General features: G+C 40.9%; 1 protein-coding gene across 1 annotated transcript; it reads left to right on the forward strand.

Moving 5' to 3' along the window:
• The first annotated feature begins 1,393 nt into the window (after positions 1-1,393).
• Positions 1,394-21,329, forward strand: prmt9 (protein arginine methyltransferase 9). Its single transcript, XM_040023859.1, has 13 exons — positions 1,394-1,844; positions 3,951-4,150; positions 5,497-5,645; positions 9,803-10,039; positions 10,217-10,384; positions 10,534-10,636; positions 12,084-12,193; positions 12,288-12,480; positions 13,756-13,939; positions 15,592-16,282; positions 16,388-16,541; positions 20,189-20,311; positions 20,586-21,329. Exons 2-13 carry the CDS (start codon positions 3,953-3,955, stop codon positions 20,823-20,825), a joined length of 2,550 nt encoding a protein of 849 aa, XP_039879793.1. The 5' UTR covers positions 1,394-1,844; positions 3,951-3,952; the 3' UTR covers positions 20,826-21,329.
• The last annotated feature ends 30 nt before the right edge of the window (positions 21,330-21,359 follow it).

Here is a 21,359-nt window from a genome sequence, read left to right on the forward strand (position 1 = left end):
TGTTCTCGGGGCAACCATAGGAAACAGCTTGACTGGGAGTAAAGTGTTTTTGCACCAACGTACTTAAAATAAAAAATTTAAAAGAAAATGTGCAAGTGGATGACAAAAGGAGACGTGGAAGGCTTTAAAAAAAAAAAAAGAGCTATTGTAAATTATCAATATATGAAAGCCATGCCCTTAATGAGTGTGTGTGTGTGTGGGGGGGAATCCATCAGAGACTTGACATCTGGCCATTTAGTTGATCCATTTACTGTTTACTAAAATGGTATCAGTGGCAGAAGATTTTCTTAAGGAAGAACCAAGGTATGCTAAATTACACAAAGACTGGACTGAAGATCAGCAGCAATAGGTCTGGTGGAGTCATGAATCCAAATTTGAACAGGTCATCAATATGTGTAGAAAAGGTCAGGAGAGGTCTAGAGGCATCTTTAGGATAAAACACGGTGGGGACTCTGTCATGGTTTGGGGCTGAATTTCTGCCAGTGGTTTTGGGGATCCTGTAAAAACTGATGGAATTATGAACACAGTAAAGTAGAGTCAGATTTTGATTTACTATGTAATACCATGTGGAAAACATCTAATTGGCAACAGCTCCATTTCTCATACTAATGCTATGAGACATCTAAATAGAAAAACACACAGGAACACTATCAGTCGTGGTCTGGCCTCCCCAGAGCCGTACCTCGATATTATTGAATAGGTTTGGGATCATCCTGACAGAGAACAGAACAAAGGGCAGCCAACATCCAAAGAAGAGTTTTGAATGTCCTTTAACAAGCCTGGAGAACTATTCCTTACAAGACTAACTATAAGAATACTTGCCTAAGAGAGTTTAAGCTGTGTTGAAGAATAAATGTGGTCATACCAAACACTGACTTTCAACCTGGTTGGAATTTTACAAACTCTGTTTTTGCCTCATATACCGGTACTGTGTTTTTGTGTATGTCTGCGCGTGTTTCAATAAATTCCTGCACCCAGCAAAATATGAAGAAATGAGGAGTGGTTTTTACACAGTACTGTATAGGCTTTGTATTTCGGTCGGAAATGTGTAAGTTTAATACATTTGAAAAAATCACAAAAGATAGTGTGGTCTAACCCCAAACCACATAGATAATTGGATAGCAGCCCTGACTAAAGTCTGTACTACCCGATTCTTGTTTAAAACAATAACTATATTTTTTCCCCGTATTGTAAAAGAAAACGTTTCAGTTGGGTTAATTCACCGAAATCGCCAAATTACAGAAAGACCCAAAGAGGGAACTTCCATAGGGATTTTCCTGGCTGGGAATTATCTTGATTTGTCACGGTCTTTGATTTTACCTTAAAATCCGCCCGTGACGAGTTCCGCGGGAATAAAGTACGAGGCAATCGCGTTTTTTGTAAGTCGGTCTGCAAATAAACTGATTAAAAAATTCACTACGTTTTTGCAGTGCATTTGTCCTCTTTACAATTTCAAATCAAATTAAACGAGTGTATCGGCTGCACTTTCGGAACCTTGGTCTAGCTGGCGACATGTTTCCTTCGGGGCTATTCAGCGTGCGGACACTTGTCTTGTTGAACGGTAGATGCACGATTTATAGCAGAAATGTAATTTGGCGTTTGAATAAGCAAACACAGAGCCTGAATATGAGATTATGTCCATTTTTTGCGGATAATTTTGGTTAGCAACTTTTAGAATATCTTCAGGGTGCTGCTGGGAGACGGACTGTCAAACAAACATGCTAACGACTGTGTTGGATGTGAATTCAATGTTAACGTTTGTGTGTTTGCCAAATTAACAGCACCACTCAAACATCCCCGTAGCTTATTTCTAAACATCAGCCTGTGGACAAAACCAGCATACAGTAAGTGAACGTTAGTGATGCAAGTTAAAGAGTATTTTTAAATAGCTGTTATAAAGCCGATATTATGTTGGCAATAATAATGATAACTTGGCATGCCTATTTCGAGAGAAAAAAATGAAGATCTAAAAAGTGTGACTAAATGAAAGGTACGATATACAATCATTAAAGAAAGTTTTCACAGGTCTGCACCCCGGATTCAGGAGCAATAACCTGGAGTAATGGTTTCTGTATCATTCAGACTCGCATTGTCGAGGAACTTTATAAAGTTGCCCTAGTTCATTGAGGTTGGAAGGCTTTCGTTTATGCACACCTCTCTAAAGGTCCAGCCACCGAGTTTTAGCCGGTGTTGTGCCAAAAACTGATTTCCAATGTTTCTGTGTAATTTTTCTGTGTAACATCTTTACGTATGTCGGTAAATAGACTTCGGTTAACAGCGTTTACAAAGGGGTTATATATATATATATATATATATATATATATAATTAAAAATGTATCTGCTTTTTTTTTAACCATCTTTACTACTCTGTGTTATTGTACTTACATTATAACCAATCCGGTCCTTTATCCCCACGTAAAATATTTTTACAGAACTATTGTAATATTTGTTGCCATTTCTGCTGTCCTCTTGGCCAACTTACTCTTACAAAAGACATTTTTAGTGTTAATGAGATTTTATTTTAACTACATAAATAAAGGTTATGTAAAAGTCACTGCCAAAAACTGATTGCAGCTTCTACCTTGTTACACAAATGTTGTTTGTGGCTCAATATGACTTTGTCATCCATGAGGGATGCATTTGACATATGTTTCACATATTATAGCCCAACAAGTTACTTATAGCAGTTTAAATATGAGCAATCAGTTTTTGGCAAATACCGAAAATCACTTTTTGGCACAACACCGGCTTGAAATCTGGGCTTTGATTGAAATAGCAACGACTTGATTCTTTTTCTGTTGTAGACTTGCTGCTGTGCTTGGCATCATTGTCCTGTTCCATGACCCACATTGCACCAAGCCTTAGCAGCTGGATTAATGTCCTTACATTTGAGTGTAGAATGCTGTGGTATATGGAGTTCATGGTTGACTCACTGTACTGGGGCCTTGTGGCTGAAAATCAAACCCATTTTTTCACCCTTCCACCACCATGCTTGACAGTTGGTTTGAGGTGTTTGTATTGATATTCTGTGTTTGGCTTCCACCAAACAGCTGCACTTTAATCTTGTCTTTCCAGAGGACATTGCTCCATCAGTCTTGTGGTTTGTTCACAAGCGTCTTTGCAAAGCTGAGCATTGTTCTTTTTTAGAGAGAAGAGGCTTTCTCCTGACAACATTTCTTAAAAAAAAAAGCCAGACTTGTTAAAGTTTTTCCAAATTGCACTTGCACTTTTATGAACTTTAACATGCTAACTGAGGCCTGTAGAGTCTGAGTGCCCCCCCCCCCCACACACACACACACCCCACCCCTTCTATGACCTTTGGATGAAATCTCACTGGGAAGATTGGCGTCTGTCTTTAATGTTTTCCACTTGCGAATAATCTCTCTCACTGTAGAAGGATTGACTTCAAATTGTTTGGAAATGGCTTTGTAATCCTTCCCAGACTGGTAGGCACCAACAGTTGCTTCTCTGAGCTCATTGTTGACGCTTTTCTTCCCTGGCACTGTATTAACACACACCTGAATGCTCCAGATCAGCACACTGCCAACACCTCTGCTTTCATAGAGGCGCTCACACTTGCTGATGATCAGTTAATCAAATGTATTTAGTTAGCTGTACCTGGCTGCTACTTATGCTCTTAATTCCTGCGAAAATTGTAAAGATGCACAAGTTTTTTTTACAGGATTGCATAGAGTTCTGTTAAAGCTTTCTTTTTCATATGGCTGATTAAATATATAGCATTTTAATTTGTGTTTTTTTTTTTTATGCAGTATTTATATTCTGCATTTATCTTCTATTTCACGACATAGAAAAGCTCCTTTGTTTTTTGTTTTTTTTCTTTTCTGGGTGTAGTGCTTTGGGCGGGGTGGCTTGAAAGTGGCTTCAGATTGTACATATGGCATCATGATTATCTTTCTTAAAGAATTTCCATTTATTGCTCTTAATTTGAGGGATGCCTAACACCAGCACACGGCAGAAGCACGGCAGGAGGACTCGAAGGCGCCGCCGAGCCGATCCTGCCAGGAACGAGCTGGTCTCCAGTTCTCTGGAAAGTGCCCAGCAGTGCTTGTTCAACCAAGATTATGGAACTGCGTTTGCACACTACCTCCTGGTGCTCAACCTCGCACCTGTGTTTAAGGACTTTGCAAGGGTAATTACTGTTTACACTATGCTGAAAACCAGTCCGTCAGCACTCGGTGCCAAACGCTGTCCACAGATAACCAGTCACAATTATACACGCAGAGGTCAAATTTTACAGCAAGCGAGCAGGATTTCCTGATACACTGCTTTTCTGAAATGAGGATCACAAAAAACTCACAGTTATTAAAAGCAATATGAAAGAAAAACAAAAGAAAAAAGTGTAAAAAACATGAATTAAAATACCCTAATCAGTGCATACAACCAGACTTGGAAAGTATGGTGTCACTGGGACAGACAGTGAGTGAGTGAGTGAAGTGAAGATGAAGGAATTTAGGTGCACATGTTGCTCATAAGAATGAGAAATTTGATGCTGAGCAGAGAGCCGGCGAAGAGACATAAATAGAAGTGTGATGTGAAACCATCTGCGTGGTCTAGTAAGTCATCAGTTTCATGTAATGTTAAAGCACATCACAGGTCATCTACTTGAAGTCAAACAAAACAAAATATGGGTGTCAGTGACAAAGACTAATTAGAATTATCCCAGACAATAGATAAAGACTGGGACTGATCCTTGAGGAGCACTGAGCACTGAAATTTAGCAAAATCTGGTTTCAGACAACAAAAGGCAGATGTATTTCAGAGAAAAAAATCTGAATATGATCTGTGGATAAATGGTATTTATGCTTTAGCTGCGAGCACTTAGAGAGTAATAGGGGTACTAGAACCAAACCCTACACAAGCCCCAGAAGACTGCAGTGGAAATTAGAGCTCGAGGACTGTTACAGAGATGGTGAAACTTTTGTTTGAGTGATAAGCTCTAATCTAATGGTGTGCCAGAAGTACTGACCTAGTCACATGACCTCTATGGATATAATGATCTACAGTGTCACAGAACCGATGTCATTCAAAGACGATTTGAAGCTTTAGAATTGCAGTCTGAGTTGAGATCTTTTGGTGAAACCCAAACTGGAGCTTGTTTTTATACTGTGCTTCTTTAATGCGTACAAAATGTTTGACAAATAAGTGAGTTTGGATAAAGATGCATAGTTCCTGAGCACAGGAGGTTCTAAGTTAGGTTTCTCTGAAAAGTGAGCTGGAAGGGAGCATGCTTAAAATACAAAGGGATACAGCCTGTGGGCAAGTAAGAAACCATAGCTACTACAGGAGGGGAAACGTTCAGCTGCTTTTATCAGTGAAGAGGATCATATTACAACCGAAGAGCTAGAGAATAGTTTAACTTTTCCCTTTAAAGGCTATAAAAAAGAGGAAGAGATGATTACTGGGCCTAACAGCAATGATCTTATCAATAAATAAATAAATCCAAAGATATTCATTGAAATCTCTCTCTCTCTTTAGGAGTCTTTCAGGTTCACTCTCTTCAAATGGGCAGAAGAACTGGACTCTCTGGGCCGCATTCAGTATCTTTTTGATTGCTATGAACAAGCTCTGGAACTTTTCCCTGATGACGAGGTGATCCTAAACAGCATGGGCGAACACCTGTTCAGGTACTCTACTCTGCAAACTCACAGATACAGTCAGTGTATGTATTAGGGGTGCAACGATACACAAAATTCACGGTTCGGTTCGGTTCGATACTTTGGTGTCACGGTTCGATATTTTTTCGATACAAAAAAATGTTCATGCCTTTTTAATTTGTCATTTATTAAACTTATAAATATATATTTTAACTCAAAAGTACAGTTTTTAAATGTAATGTTGCTGAAACAAAAGTAATTAAAAAAATAAATATATCTCAGGGCTCTCAAAATTTCAAAATCCCTGGTAGCCCTTCGGGCAGGGACTCTTCAGTTTTTGGTAGCCCAAAATAAATGTAAGTAGCCCGAATAAAAAAGAGAGCAATTTTTTGATTGATGTTTTGTTTCCTTTACAATATTATACTTTAATGTATAATATTGTAAAGGAAACAAAACATTAATCAAAAATTTTTTGAAAAACAAATTACAACATTGTATAAAAATTACAATCATCAACTCAAATACTTGGTTCTAATTGGACAGAAATTTCTATGAACTTGTAAGAACTGTGTAGGACAGTTCAGTCTGTGTCAGATCCTGAGTTTGAAATTTCCACTGAAGTCACGGGTAAGAGACAAGTGGAACCAAGATCTAGGCCATTTGCTTTTTGAAGTTTGCAAAGACTGCTAAATTTTGCCAGTGGTAGTTCACTCTTTGCAACATAGTACGCTGTTCTAAACAGATTTTTCAGGTTTATTTTTAGTATGTTATTTGCAATTGGTGTTTGTTCTGGGAAAGATATTGCAGACTGAGCAATAATGCATTTCTTGCATTTCTCATGGGTTCTAATGGGGGCCTTTCTTAAAATGACTGGTCCCAGTAACAAAGGCGCTTGTCGACTCAGGAATCGAGAGAAAACCAACAACACACCCGGCAGAACATTATGTTATTTACACGGGTGCACATAAGTGGTCCGCATGTGCTGTCAAAATAAAAGACGCGCACCAGATAAGAAGTTGCAACGCGCGTTTGCGTCCATATAAAAAGCACTGTTTTTGTCCGCTAGAGTGGGATTTTCACGGCATATTCTGCACCACATCATTTGTTTGAAGCCAGCTCACCTCCTGCAACCACTTTTCCGAGAATACGCGCTTCTTTTGTGGTTCGGACTCCTTCTGACATTTCTTTGGAGGTGTAGGAACACCAAAGTAATTGCTTAAAGGAGCTTCTTCGACATCTTTAAGAGTTTTAAACAAATGTCTGTCCTCCTGAAAATCTTATGTATGCAAACACGCGTTGCAACTTCATATCTTGTGCGCATTTTTTTTTATTTTGACAGCGAATGCGCACCTGCGGACCACTTATGTGCAGCCCCGGTTATATAGCTTGTCATATTGCAACCACAGAAATTCTTTTGTCCATGAAACCATAAAGCTGCACTTTCTTTTTGCCTTATAGTCTGATTTGTCATAACGTTTCCGTTTTGTGGTAAGCTTTTCTTTGGCTGTCACTTCTTCACCCTGACCTGTCTTATTTGGCTCAGCAGAACTAAAATATATATCCTGCTGCTTTTACACACACACACATAACGGTCAGCGATTCTCTGCGCGATCAACCTCTTACATGTTTAAGCTTGCTGCGGGAGATTTCACTTGTCATGTTTGCATAGTAAGCTAAGGATTGATAAGACGATGTCAGAGGAATTGGTGCACAAATTATCATCACTCACCAATCAGTGCTGTCGCTCTCTATACACAGTTCGCGCAATTGCAAAGTGAAAGCAAAAAACAAGCGCAAATTCAAACACGATTTCAATATGTCACATATTGACAGTGGCTCACCGATGCCAATGACATAATTACCCAGCTACATTTCCGAAAGAATGAGAAAAGCATTGACATATATTTTTCCTTCCTACAATAGCCCGACGGGCAGGGCAAAGATAGATTTTGGTAGCCCGACTGGAAAAATCGCTAGCCCCGGGACGTCGGGCTAGCGATTTTGCAAGCCCTGTATCTGATTGAGGAATCACTCATCTTTGGAAAAGAGAGTTTATTACAGAGAAATGGCTCTTTCCAAAATAAAAGCAATACTATACACTTCTTCTGGGCTATATTCTCAGCAGCATATTGTAGCGGGTCAGGGCTGTTCGGGGTTCTGTTTGTACAGTTATGTTTTGTTTATGTTGCCATAGTGACGGGTGACGCCCTCTCGCTGCGACGCTGTGTCCTTCCGGGGTCAGAGGGCGCCCTGTGTGTTGTTGTTGTTGTTGTTGCTGTGCGGTTGCCGCGCTGAGCAGTTAGCTAGCGGCAGTGTTCTTCTGCAGATGTCAATAAACGGCTGTGCTCCCTGGCTAGCTCACGGGAAGCAAGACCAAACGACACCTCTGTCTCCTCCTTGTCTGAGCTCGCCACATTGGTGTCAGAAGTGGGATGATGGTGGCACCCCATGTTCCGACCCGAGTGACTTTCCCCCCGCCGGTCGTGACCGGCCGGTGCGCCAAAAGAAGGCACCTGGACATTTGCAGGACTTTGTGTGGGGTAATGGGGTCGTCGGGGACGACTGACCCCTTAGGTGGGGGCTATGTAGCGGGTCAGGGCTGGTCGGGGTTCTGTTTGTACAGTTATGTTTTGTTTATGTTGCCATAGTGACGGGTGACGCCCTCTCGCTGCGACGGTGTGTCCTTCCGGGGTCAGAGGGCGCCCTGTGTGTTATAGTTGTTGTTGTTTTTGCTGTGCTGTTGCCGCGCTGAGCAGTTTTCTTCGGCAGATGTCAATAAACGGCTGTGCTCCCTGGCTAGCTCACGGGAAGCAAGACCAAACGATACCTCCGTCTCCTCCTTGTCTGAGCTCGCCACAATATTAAACATATCAGGTCCCCATAAGGAGAATCATGTGCTAACGGCTGTCTAAATGACTCGGGTAAAGTTTGTAGCATGCATGCTTGTTGTTTTTGTCTGCTTCCACTTGTCTTTGCACTAGGATGATGTCGGTGTAAATGTGCAGTCATATTTGTTGTGTTTCCACTAGTGCTGTCAGCGTTAATCTCGTTGAAATGACGTTAACGCCACAACACGGCAAATCTCCGTTAACGAGCTACCCCTGATCGCCCAGTGAGTGGGGCTAGACGGCCAACATGTTAACGAGCTAACTGCGCTAACACACTAGTTCCCACCCATGTAATTGAGCATTGCGTGGCACATCCAAAATACTGTTTTACTTTAGTCCATGACTCGCTTACCTTCAGGGTCATACGTCACATGAAAACCAAAATAATTCCAAACGCCAGATCTGAATGAGGGTGGGGGGGATTCAATTTGCCATGTTGCAAGGAGAGCTTAACTTCTGTCTCGCTAGCTTGCCCTGCGCTCTTCCTTCTGGCAATGCTGTCTGTGTTGAACGCTCAGTGGATCTGCGCTCGACAGTGCAGCCTAGGCGAAGTAGTCAAACGCAGATTCACTGAGCGCTCAACACAGACAGCATTGTCAGAAGGAAAGTTGATAAAATAAATGACAAATTTTGTATTGTTCATACATATGCGTACCGAACTGAAAGCACTGTATCGAACGGTTCAATATCGATACGAGTATCGTTGCACCCCTAATATATATATATATATGTGTGTGTGTGTGTGTGTGTGTAAAAGAACAAGGTCACAGATACTGATGGCAGAAATGAGTTTAGTCATTCCTCAGGGTAGCGGTCTAGCTCTCTTAGAGCTAAGGTGATGAGCTCTGTCATTTGGGAGCAGGCTAGAGTAGAGCTGCTGCTACTAAACATCTAAATTAACCAGCTCAATGGTTCAGGATGCCTCCTGGGTGCCTCTTAGGTGAGGTGTGTTGGGTGTGCCCTACCAGGAAGTGGCCTCAGTGCAGACCCGGGACACATGGGAGAGATTACATCTCTGGGCTGGCTTGGGAATGCCTTAGCGTCCCACCCTGAAAAGCTGGAGAAGGTAGTGGAGGAGAGTGAGATCTGGATATCTGTGCTTAGACTGCTGACCTCACAGCCTGGACTCGAATAAGTGGAAGAAAATGGATTAAAAAAAATTCTATTATATTACTTTGCTTGTAGTATATTATACTATAGGATTTGTGTTTTAAGCACTTGAGTTTCTTAGTTCTGTAGCATTTTACATTCTCTCAATAAATTATATTTTTATGCTTTTTTCCCCCCTTTACCATCCAGAATGGGATTTAGAGATGAAGCTGCAGGTTATTTTCACAAAGCTCTAAAGATGAGACCAGACTACCCAGAGGCCAGAGAGAACTTCTACCGTGTGGCCAACTGGCTGGTGGAGCGCTGGCATTTCTTCATGCTCAATGACCACGGGAGAAACCAGAAGTACCAGCAAGCCATTCAGAAGGCTGTTCAGAAGGGCTGCAACACTGTACTTGACATAGGTACTGGCACTGGAATCCTTGGGTGAGACATTTTCCATTGGAATTTGAAACCTGTTCATTTGCTTAAGTTATCCAGTGTGATTTGAAAGTTAAATTTGGACTCTTTGATACAAACTCCAGAGTTAGTGGTGGATTTATGCTTCTTATTGTGGCTTCAAAGGTGAATTCTTGTCCTGATTTCCTGTTTCTCTCTGTGAAGTATGTGTGCTAAGAAGGCAGGGGCTGCTGAGGTGTACGCCTGTGAGCTGTCAAAGACCATGTATGAGCTGGCCTGTGAGGTGGTGAGTGCTAATGGAATGGACGGCAGCATCAAGATCCTCCATATGAAGTCCCTAGAGATGGAAGTGCCAAAGGACATACCGCACAGGTGCACTTTGTACCTAAAATACTTTTTAATCACCCTCCAGGTGTTGTAGTTTAGCCAGTCTCAGTGTGTAGTGGTGTAATGATCCTTGTTTTATGAAGTCTTTTAAAAAATAAGGTTTTTCCATAAATGCTTTTATTCTTCCTGCAAAGAGTATCACTGGTGGTGACAGAGACAGTAGATGCAGGATTGTTTGGAGAGGGCATCATAGAGAGTCTGATTCACGCTTGGCACCACCTCCTGCTGCCGCCCAAGGTAACTCCTAATCATTAAACGCAAAGATGAGTCTGTAAACACGGCAGTCCTTCATAAACTAGTAAATAAACTGCACATGTCTAGCTGCAATCATTAATGCATTCATGCACTTACAGAGGGATGACACTGGGTTTGGGTGAAGTTCAGTTTCTCCAATGTTCAAGTGAAGTACTTTAATAGATTATTTGAAAAAACACACAATTGAGCGCTCAGTACTTAAAGTTAATACTTATCTTACACAACAAAACAAACTGAACCATGGTTGGGGCTTTGGTCTGAGATCAGATTTAAAAAATAACGACTGAATGTACGAAAGAAGCAATGTTTGTAGCTCAAAAATCCCATATAAATAAATAAAACATTTGGACAGTTTTGCACATGAGCCATGTGGATAAAACGGATGTAATTAATTTGAAAAAAATCACATAAATTCAGAAGACATATGTAGGTAGGTGAAAACGGAGATAGAAAAGGTTTCAAAAGTCATCTAGTGAGTAACACTTCCTATTGAACTGATGGGACAAGCATCAAGAAAGCGATCACGTGTTTTAGCCCAAAAAAGAAGTTCTGACATAATCTCTGCGTCACAACTCAGCGTTACCAGTTTGTAGGGTACAGGCATAAAACCAGTTGTTGTTGGTTTAGCAAAGTTATTTATTGCTTTGCAAAAAACAAAAGGTGCAATAAAACTGCAAGTAGGAGAGGACCGGTCAAATCTGCGAAAGGAATAAAAAGACAGAAGCGGGCTAACAAAGTAACAGTGACTTATTCAGTAATAAAAGGAAAATGAAAGCAACACAACACAACACAACCATTTGAAACGTCTCGCTGTGGTGTTTATGTGTTTGTGTGTATCTGTGTGAATGAGAGAGCTCAGCCTGACCCAGCCCACAGCCAGTAAAAGAAATACCTCAGAAATGCAGATAAACTGCACTTATTGCATGCTTATGGCCTGCTCAGCCTGAGTCAGTTAAGCTTATAAGAAGTTTGTCAGTGGCGTAGACCAAAAGGTGCAGTGGTGGGCTGCAAAAAATGCAATTCTAGTCACCTGGTATTGACCTGAAGTGCTTAAATAAGGCAACAAAAGCAGGTCGAGCTTGCCGATTGGTTGGCAGAGTAAGAGGAACTACAGAGCAGGATCCGCCTATGACAAAAGCACAGAAAAAGCTACATGCGGGCGACACTGGCCTGGGTGGTAACACAGTGTCAGCACAAGCATCTGTTAATGTATAGCCAAGGAGCAGCCTGTTAAGTGTCAGAATAACACATGCAAAATCGGAGTTCATAGTGTGAGATGTGACAGTTCAGCACATCCAGTAACTTACAAGTAGTTTTACCCTGCTGTTAAAGCCAAATGCATCCAGTCGACTTTCATGTGAAGTGTTAACAATATTAATAGGATTAAATGCTTAGTAGCATTAGCCACAAATATGCCTTTTCCCCACAGAGGGGTGAGAATGAATTTGGGGAGCAGTCTGCCACAGGACGGGTCATCCCCGCAGGAGCCACTGTCTTTGGTATGGCTGTCGAGTGCAGCGAGATCCGCCGGCATCACAGGTAGACCCGGGAGCGACCTTAAAAAGAACACTTGTGTTCACTAGCTGTCTGCATCAATCAGCTGACTGCGTGTCTTTTTTTTCTTTTTATGCAGGCTGTGTGTGACAAAGGTGGGCGGTCTCTCCATGGCTGCAGCTGGAGAGCTCCACAGCCCAGTGAGCTGCAGCTCCGAACCAGACGACTCCATGGAGCCGTACACTACAGAAAGACTCAGCAGACTGCCAGGAGGATATAAACCTCTCACAGAGCCATTCACAGCCCTCAACATAGATTTCAACAATGTGCAGGTGATGAGGGCTGACGCATATTCAGAAATAGCCAGTATGATATTAGTTTGTTTTGACTTTACTTTTGCGTGTCCTTTGTCTGCCATAGCAATGACCAGAATAATTTAATAATGAGAAAAGAATTATCTGACCTCGTTACAGGCAAAGGATATTTATTCATACACGTGTAGTAAGCGGGCTGTCGCCTCGATGCAGCGCTGCCACTTTAGCAGATAAGTGATACTTAGATTTATGCTGAAACGTGCAGCTGGTGTCTTGAAAACTATAGAAAGTGAAACTTTTCCAGCTGCACTTTGTTCTTTAACATTTGGAAGGTGTTCCTTTAAGAACCTCTTGCGTATGAGATTACGATTATTATGTGTAGAACCGGACCGATATATCGATAGGGTGATAGATTGGCTGATAGATTGTTATTGGCATTTATATTGGCTGATAGATTGTTATTGGCATTTATATTGGCTGATAAATTACATTAAAAAAAAAAAAAAAAGAAGCGATGAGAGGAACACCCTTCCTCTGTGTTTGAGTGTTGATGTTGCAGAGTTTATCCACTAGAGGGAACTCTGCTAATTCCCATTCAAATCCACCTTTTCATAGATATGAGTGCAACTTGGAAATGTATTTTTCTAGTGTTAGCATTCAAATTTTGAACTATTTTAACATATCCACTGGCATGCTTGCACTGAAGTAAATATTGTTTTTTTAAGGTGGAATTGAACCATCTCAGATGATGTTTGCTGTATTGCATACTACACTGCTCTTTGCAATAGATGAAAATGGACTGGTACTAATGTAGTGCTTTTCTACTCAATTTGAGGAGAAAGTGCTCATTACTACAAGCCTCATTCATGCATTCATATCAGTGCTTTTTTAATTCTTAAATGCCTTTGTCTAACATACACATACACACATGATTAGAGATTAGAGGAACCAGTTATTGAACCACTGACCATCCGATTAGCAGACAACCCGCTTTATGTCATAATCTGTAACCGCCTCACTGCAACTCTCAGTGCGTGCCAGCAGCATGAGAGGAGAGATTTAATAGCAAAACAGTGGTAATGGTCTTGGAGACTTGAAATTTCTGAAAGTGCCGAACAACATCTGCTTATTGTTCAGTCTAACAAGCAGATTGTCTTTGAATTACTTTAAAAGCAGCAACATCTGTCAAATTGATCAGCCCTTCCGAGTATAAGCTTGAATTGAGTTTTGATTTTAGCTCCTTCACAGATGTGTTGCTTCCGCTTTAAGTGTGACTTGTTTTGTAACCTGTAGGAGCTGGAAGGTCTGAGCTCCAGGGAGGTTCAAGAGATCCGGCTGCCCGTCATTCAGCAGGGAGAGCTGGATGCTTTGGCAGTGTGGTTCCAGCTCCACCTGGATGAGGAGAACAGTCTGTCTACTGGACCCCAGGAGGACACTTGCTGGGAACAAGCCATCTACCCCTTCCACAGTGCCAAGGGTAAGATAGGTGGACACTTATTGTAGTTTACATACATTACTTTTGTTAGCCTTGTCTTAAGGTAAATTTTAAGCACATAACCAGTCCACTTCTTCATTCTCATGAATTGAGCATGTTTAAATGAAACATCCGATCTGCTTGTGTTTGCTTCTCGTTTATCTTGCATTTCTGTGTTACGTCAGATGAGGGCAGTGTGTGTTAAAGTCTTCTCTGTTTAATAATGTGTGGATTACTTTAAGAAGCATTTTAGCTGCTAATAATAATTTCTGTGTTGTTATTTTCTGGGAATTTTCCACTACAACATGTAATTTAGTGACACTGTAAAAATCACATTTAGTGAAATTGTAAGACTCATTTAAGAAATATGGTATCAGCTCAAATAAAAATAGCACACGTCTCTGTATTTTTAAGGCTCACAGTAAGGCTATTAAAGTAGCATAAAATGGATACTATGAAACATTAAAACTGTCAAGACTTTTAAAAAGTTTTAATTGCTTTCTGAGCTTTAAATTAACTTTGGCAAATGTACCTAAGGGCACTGCATACTCTTTACTCTGCTACCATCCCAGGCCAGCGTGAACTTAATAGCCACCGACATTAGGTGACATGTTCCGGTTGGCATCGCAGTACATCATCTTCGAGACAGGCCTCTACAGCATTTCACTGCAGCGCTAATTGGCGAAGGCAGCCTCAAGGGTGCTGCCACCTTTCCCGGTGATCGCCAACATCCGTTTCCCCGCTGCCGTGACACGTGCGCCCTGATCGCCTGTGACACTCTTTAGTGTTCATGAAATTCTTATAGGCAATAAATATGCATTTTCCTCAAACGCCTGTGACGAGCCGCGTGTTGACGCGAAGACACGAGCAGATGTTATTCCTGTAGGAATCCTCTCGCTGCCTGGTCCCTTGAATTATAATTTCTCTGCTGGGTTCCTTTCGTCTCCTCTGTGCTCTTTTTGTTTTCCATCCTGCGTGCCCATATCTCACATTTCAGCAGACATCTAAATAGTGTTCAATATATTTTTAAGATGTTTTTAAATATATTTTTTTACTGTGTCTATAAATCATGTTTATGTGTACTTATTTTAAAATAATGGTTTTGACACAAGTGACGTTCGTTGCTAACACAAAAAGATTGAGAAGGAATAGACGAAGCATGTAAAAGCAGACGTTTCCTTATCTGGAAGGATGCAAGTACTGAATAGTATGCAGTCAGAAAATAGATCCTTTTTTAGTTCGAATCAGAGTGTTACAAAAACAAAACGTGGTGCTATTTATTTAATAAAATATAAATAAATAAAAATGATTCAGTAGCTTGTAGAAGCAGCTTCAACAGCATGAACTTGGAGTGATCTTGATTTTGTGTATGACTTTATCAGTGTCCCTCATTATTGTAAATGAATGACAGACAGATGACCTTATATTTACTTTAGAATACTTTGGTACACGGGGATGTTCATGGTCGTTTGAGAAGCCATACACAAACACGAACCAATAAAAATGATCAAAAACAGGCAAAAAAAATGTATAATTACGTGTTATTTAAGAGTAATGCATCTTTAGTAAGGCCTAATGGTTACACTGAATTTTCAGTATAATTTTATTTCTTGAGTCTCTTGATCATTTTCCTTCATTGAATTTTTTTTTCTCAGGTTTTGTCCTGAAGCCACGAGATGAGCTGATTGTTGAAGTCTCCTGCCGAGATGCCTACCTGAGGCTCTGCAGTGTTGCTGTGCTGAGAGACGGCCATAAAATCAGTTTAGACAAACTAATGGATTCTCAGTATCCTGTTTCAAACCCAAACCCAGAGGCAGAACTGTGCAGTGCATTAGCATGTCTTCAGACTGATCAGAGTCAAGCGAGAGACTTCTGCATGCTGGAATGTTCGGAAATGGCGCTCCTGAACAATCAGGATTACCATCAGAGTTTTTGCACTGCGTTAGCCAAACTCATCTCCCAGCTGAAGGTTAAGTGCCAAAACCAAGAGCGAGGGTCCGCTTTTCAGCCCGGCCCCGTTGTGGCCACACGCTGCGCGAGCCCGTTTTATGTGCTTGACGTGTCGGAAGGCTTCTCTCTGCTCTCCCTAATCGCTGCCAGCCAGGGTCACGTGAAAGCCTTCAGCTCGGTGGAAAAGAAGAAGCAACAGGAAGTGCTTATAAGACTGGCTCGCTCCAATAATGTCTCGGAACAGCATTTGGAGTTCTGGCTAAACAACACGGAGGATGAGCAGGGGATGCTGCAAAGGCCTTCCAGGGAGAAGCTGTGGAGTGCCATCATCCTGGACTGTGTAGAAACCTGCGGCCTCATACGGCAGAAGCTGATGGAGAAAGCGTCACTGGCCAGGTAGGAGTGTGCAACTGATAAAGTATTTTGCTTTTGCATGTTTTGATTCAGTTTTTAGTGCTTTGCTTTTAGACGTGTCAGCTCAATTTCTATCAATTATCCCAGATGTCTGCTGGAGGAAGGAGGACGTATTTTCCCGGGAAAGATTGTAGTGTATGGTATGCTGGTGGAGTCTGAGACTTTGCTACTGGAAAGCGCTGTCCAGGGTCAGGAGCCCACACTTGGATTCAATATTGCTCCTTTCATCAACCAGTTCACTGTAAGTATGACTGCAAAATCTACCAGAACACTTTATTATGGTATTTTGTTTTGCATGTAAATGACTCTGTGTGTGTGTGTGTGTGTGTGTGTCTTAAATTGGTAAATACGTGTTTTTTTGCATAAATATCGTTAGGTTCTAAAAATATGCCTTTGATTACGATCCCTGCTAATGTTAGTTTCTATAAATTTGTCACCTTTAACATGGATTTCTAAGCTGTGTACAGAGCACCATGTAGTAGTGCAAAGTTCAAACAACTGTTTGATCAGAATCAAACAAAAAGTGCCCGGGTTAAAGTTTGTAGCTCCATCGTTCGGGACAGCTGTGGCTCAGGTCAGAGTCAGAAGGTCAGTGGATCAATCCCTGGCTCCTGTAGTCCATGTGCTGAAGTATCCTTGGGCAAGCTTCTGAACCTGGAGTTTTGTGTGAATGTTAGAAAAAGGGCTTGGGGGACATAAAAGCACTATGACTGTGTATAGGGTGAATGAGACTTGGTAGTAATAGAAGGTGCTTTGAGTGTTGAGTAGAATGGCGCTATGTAAGTACCAGACAATTTACCATAATTTCCATGTACTGTGGGTGAAAATTATACTTATTTCCATGTAGTTTAGTGGTTTTTAGGTAAAAAAAAAAAAAAAATCCTTATTTATCTTACACTGGGTGTTGATGCCAGCCTTCAGTTCATTCACCTTTGCACAGACTCAGTTTCAGCTTTTGTCTTTTTAAAACCACCTCCCCTAAAACCACTTTCTTTGATTTGCCTCCAGCTGGCTTGTGCTTGTGTGCACCATCTTTTCCACTTGCCGGTGTGGAGGTTGTTTTAAAAAAAAAAAAAATGGCAGCGTCTCAGATCCATCTGTACATTGAATCCAATCTGGAATATGGACATTGTGAACATCCACAGGGAAAAAAATACCACAGTTTGAAAGGACAAACCCACTGGCAATTAGTATCGACTGTTGTTTGAAAAGTAGATTTGACTTGCTTTTTTTTTTGCAACCAAAACATTTGCAACCTGCAACGTAATGCTAAACTTTCTGAGTCGGATGGAGCAGGTGTGCATGCTACGCTTAGCCTGATACTTCTGGTTTTGCCTGAGAATGACCATATAAGGAAATCCCCTCTTGCTGACACCAGCCAGACCCAGTAATAGAAGAAAAAATTAGGACAGTCTGAAGCTTGAGCTTTTAGCTTACAGAGATTACTTGTATATAATTTTTTAAAACTTTTATACCTTCCAAGGTATGCAGAAGAGTGTCAGTGAGGAGACATGTCAGCTAATAACGACACTGAAGCTACAGTTTGCACAGGCTCACAGGAGTATTGTTGCTGACCATGTCCACCCTCTTCACTCCATGTCACAAAGATCAAATCATCCCAAACTGGTTTCTTGAATATCACAATGAGTTTACTGTACTCAGATGACTTCCACAGTCACTAGTTCTCAAGCCGGTATTTATGCCATGAAGAATTGGTCCGTTATTCCATAACCATATTTGTTCCTTCTTGGAAAAACCCCCCACCATTTCCATCAGTACTCAAACATGCTCCAAAACTTTTGTTTTTGTATTATTTCTTCATTCATGCTTAAGCAGACCAGATTCCTTGTCTATATTAGCATTTTAAATTAAGCGACTTATATTCTTCTCAGTGTGGATGGCACAAACATTTTTCAAGACTTAATTTCGAAACAGGAGGATGACATGAGTTGTTTTACTTATAACAGCTTAATAATTTCAGCTACAAAGCGTCTTCTTACGATCTATAGTGGTTTTAAATTAGGTCAAATAAATTACAGGGAATCACAATCAAACCAGATTGTAAAGCCAAGACTTTTTCAGTTTTCATAAAACAGTTTTTACTTTGCTTTTGTACTTCTCTGGCTGCTTGTATCTGATATTCTGTCTCATGTTCATGATGCAATAACAGTCAATATTGACAGTTTTCGCATACAGTATGCCATGTTTGTAAGCCCGCATCATTTACAAAGATCGTACAAAAGGGTTATTTTAAATAGGACTGACACGTGGTGCGGTGTTATTAAAGTATAAGAAAAAATATCTCCGATCGAATGTGACGTGCCAGAGATAATCAGGCGGATTGGTAGAAAACACACAAGTACTTCATTTGGAATACCAAGGTCCAGGACTTTGTTTTCTGTGCTCTTCTTTTGAAGTGTGTCTCTGCGTGAAACAAGCTGTGAATTTCCTTTGAATTTCTTCTTCTTTATTTGGTCTGGAAATATTTTTTTCTTTCCCTAGCATGATGTTTGCGCTCTAATTTTGCAGGCCTCTCTCGGGACGGTCGTTTGTTTTAACAGATGTTGTCTTTGAAGCCCTCGGCGGAGGGCACTTCCTAACACAACTGTCACACAAGACACAACGCATAGCTTGGCCCTAAGACATTCCTACCTGAATACATCAGTGCACATTACATCAGGCACATCAAACAGTGGGCTCTGAGGTCTGCACAACTGCGACAGGGAGGAGAAAAGCTTCTTTTGTTCTGTAGTCAAGGAAACTATGGCAGTTTCTGTGCTGCCACTTTCTGGCAGGTTTTTAGGTCTGCTGCGGCCCGTCTGGATGAGGTGGAAGATGTGTTTTTGAGCTAACCCGTGAGGGAGTGAGGTCCCTGCTGAAAATAACATTGTGTGGTTGAAAACTAATTTTTGAGACCAACAACAGTGAGTCAATTTAGCTGTTCCTTTATTCTTTTTAATCTTAGCCTGCTATTAAATTTTAAAATAATCTGTACCTTTAGCAGAAGTAAACAGTTTTTTTCTTCTTTTAAGAAATAATAAGAAAGATTCAACAAGAGCTCCTTTTTTAATCTTCTGCCTGAAGCTTACTTACACGTGTTTATGTCAGAGGTTCTCAATTTTTTCTTAAAAGTTTGGTGACTGAGTGCCAATTTCAGAGCCAGTGCATGAGTGAGATTCACACAAGATTAGAGCTTATATACTTACCAGCCGCTTTATTTTTAGTTTTAAGTGCTTATGAAAGCAAATATTTAATCAGCGAATCACATGGCAGCTCCTTGTTGCATTTAGGCATGTAGACACGGTGGAGACGACCTGCTCAAGTTCAAACTGAGCATCAGAATGGGGAAGACGGGTGATTTAAATGAATGTGGCATGGTTGTTGGTGACAGACAGAAACTGCTGATCTGGTGGGATTTTCCCACATAACCATCACTAGGGTTTCTAGAAAATGGTCCTAATAAGAGAAAATATCCAGTGAGCAGCAGTTCTCTGGGTGAAAATGCCTCATTGATGCTGGAGGTCAGCCGATGGGAAGGTGACTGTACTTCAAAAAATTACTTGTTCTGAATACATAACATGTTAATGGGCTACAGCAGCAGAAGACCACAATGCATGCCAGTAAAGGAAAACGGGTCCAACCTGGTACTTGCAGGAAGTACCTGGTAAAGTGGCGTTTATGTGACATTTTCAAAGCATAAATGCCTGTTCTGGGCCATACTGGGTAATAGTATTTATGGGTAAGTATTTAGAGTACCTATAAGTATTTATAGTAGTTATGGCATTTGTTGACACGATCAGTATTTGTTAATGTTAAGAAGGCTTTTTTTCAGTTGTGGGTGAATGAAATGCAACATAATTGTTCCCTTTCCTTTATTATGTTTTTTAGGTACCGGTCCATGTGTTTCTGGACTTTTCCACACTGGAGTGCAGACACCTCAGTGAATCTGTAGAGCTCTTTGTTCTCAACCTCATGGATGCCAACGCAAACTACATTAACAGAGAAGTCAAGGTTAGTTGTGCATCAGTACTTTCAGTGATCGCATCATGACTGGAACATGTATTAAAAAAAATTTTTTTTAAGTAAATAAATTGAAAAAGAAATGTCACCTGTGATAGAACAGGGCTGAAGTGCTGAAAATTAATTTACACATTAAATCTGCTGATTAAAATTCACAAGCATGAAAAAAGAAGTAGAAATGAGTCAGACCTGTATTTGTCTCCCCCCACAAACTTTTAACCTCACTTTACTTTCTGACTTTGCTTCTTTGGTTCTGAATGAACAGGTCCAGGCTACATCTACAGGCAGAATAACTGCAATTCCCTTCTGGTATCACATCTACCTGGACGAAGAGATCTGCGTGAGCACCCTCGGCCAGGCTGCTCACTGGAAGCAGGCCGCCGTCGTTCTGCAGCAGCCCCTGGAGGTACGAGCAGGAGAGTGGGTCCGCCTCGCCGTGAAGCTTCACAAAAGCACCATCTCCATTTTGGCCCATATAGAAAGCACACCTCAGCAGATGGAGTGATAATCGCTCACATTTTAGCTTATTTGTAATACATTTCAGCCCACCGTTGTATCAGCTGACTGATAACAAAGACAGTATTGGTCTGTCAGATGTATCAGAGTCGGTGTACTTGTTGTCTGATGGCCATTTTTGTTGTTACAGATCATACTGCAGAAAAAGATGCTTGCGGTAAATTGCATGTAGAAATTGTGTCATCATGTTTGCCCAGCAGTTCACAGCCTGCTGTTTACAATATTCTCAGCACTGTCTGCAGAATACGTATGAGAGTATATTTCAAAGAACACTGCTGCTAATATTACATTCCTAGTATTTTTAATGCCCTTTCTCTATTGACATTTTTCATGTAGTACTAGTCTCAAAACATTGGGATCACAGTTTAGCAACTCCCTGCATGAAAAAACCCTCGTTAGAAGTTTAAGTAAAAAGCCTGCTGTATAAGGAAAATAGGTCCACAAGGACTTGTACTTACATTTGTAAGTAGATAATAAAAACATTAGCCCTTAATTACTGACTCAGTTGTTTTTTGTAAACATC

The sequence above is a fragment of the Simochromis diagramma genome, unplaced genomic scaffold, assembly GCF_900408965.1.
Source record: "Simochromis diagramma unplaced genomic scaffold, fSimDia1.1 OVJJ01000302.1, whole genome shotgun sequence".
NCBI classification, from domain to species: domain Eukaryota; kingdom Metazoa; phylum Chordata; class Actinopteri; order Cichliformes; family Cichlidae; genus Simochromis; species Simochromis diagramma.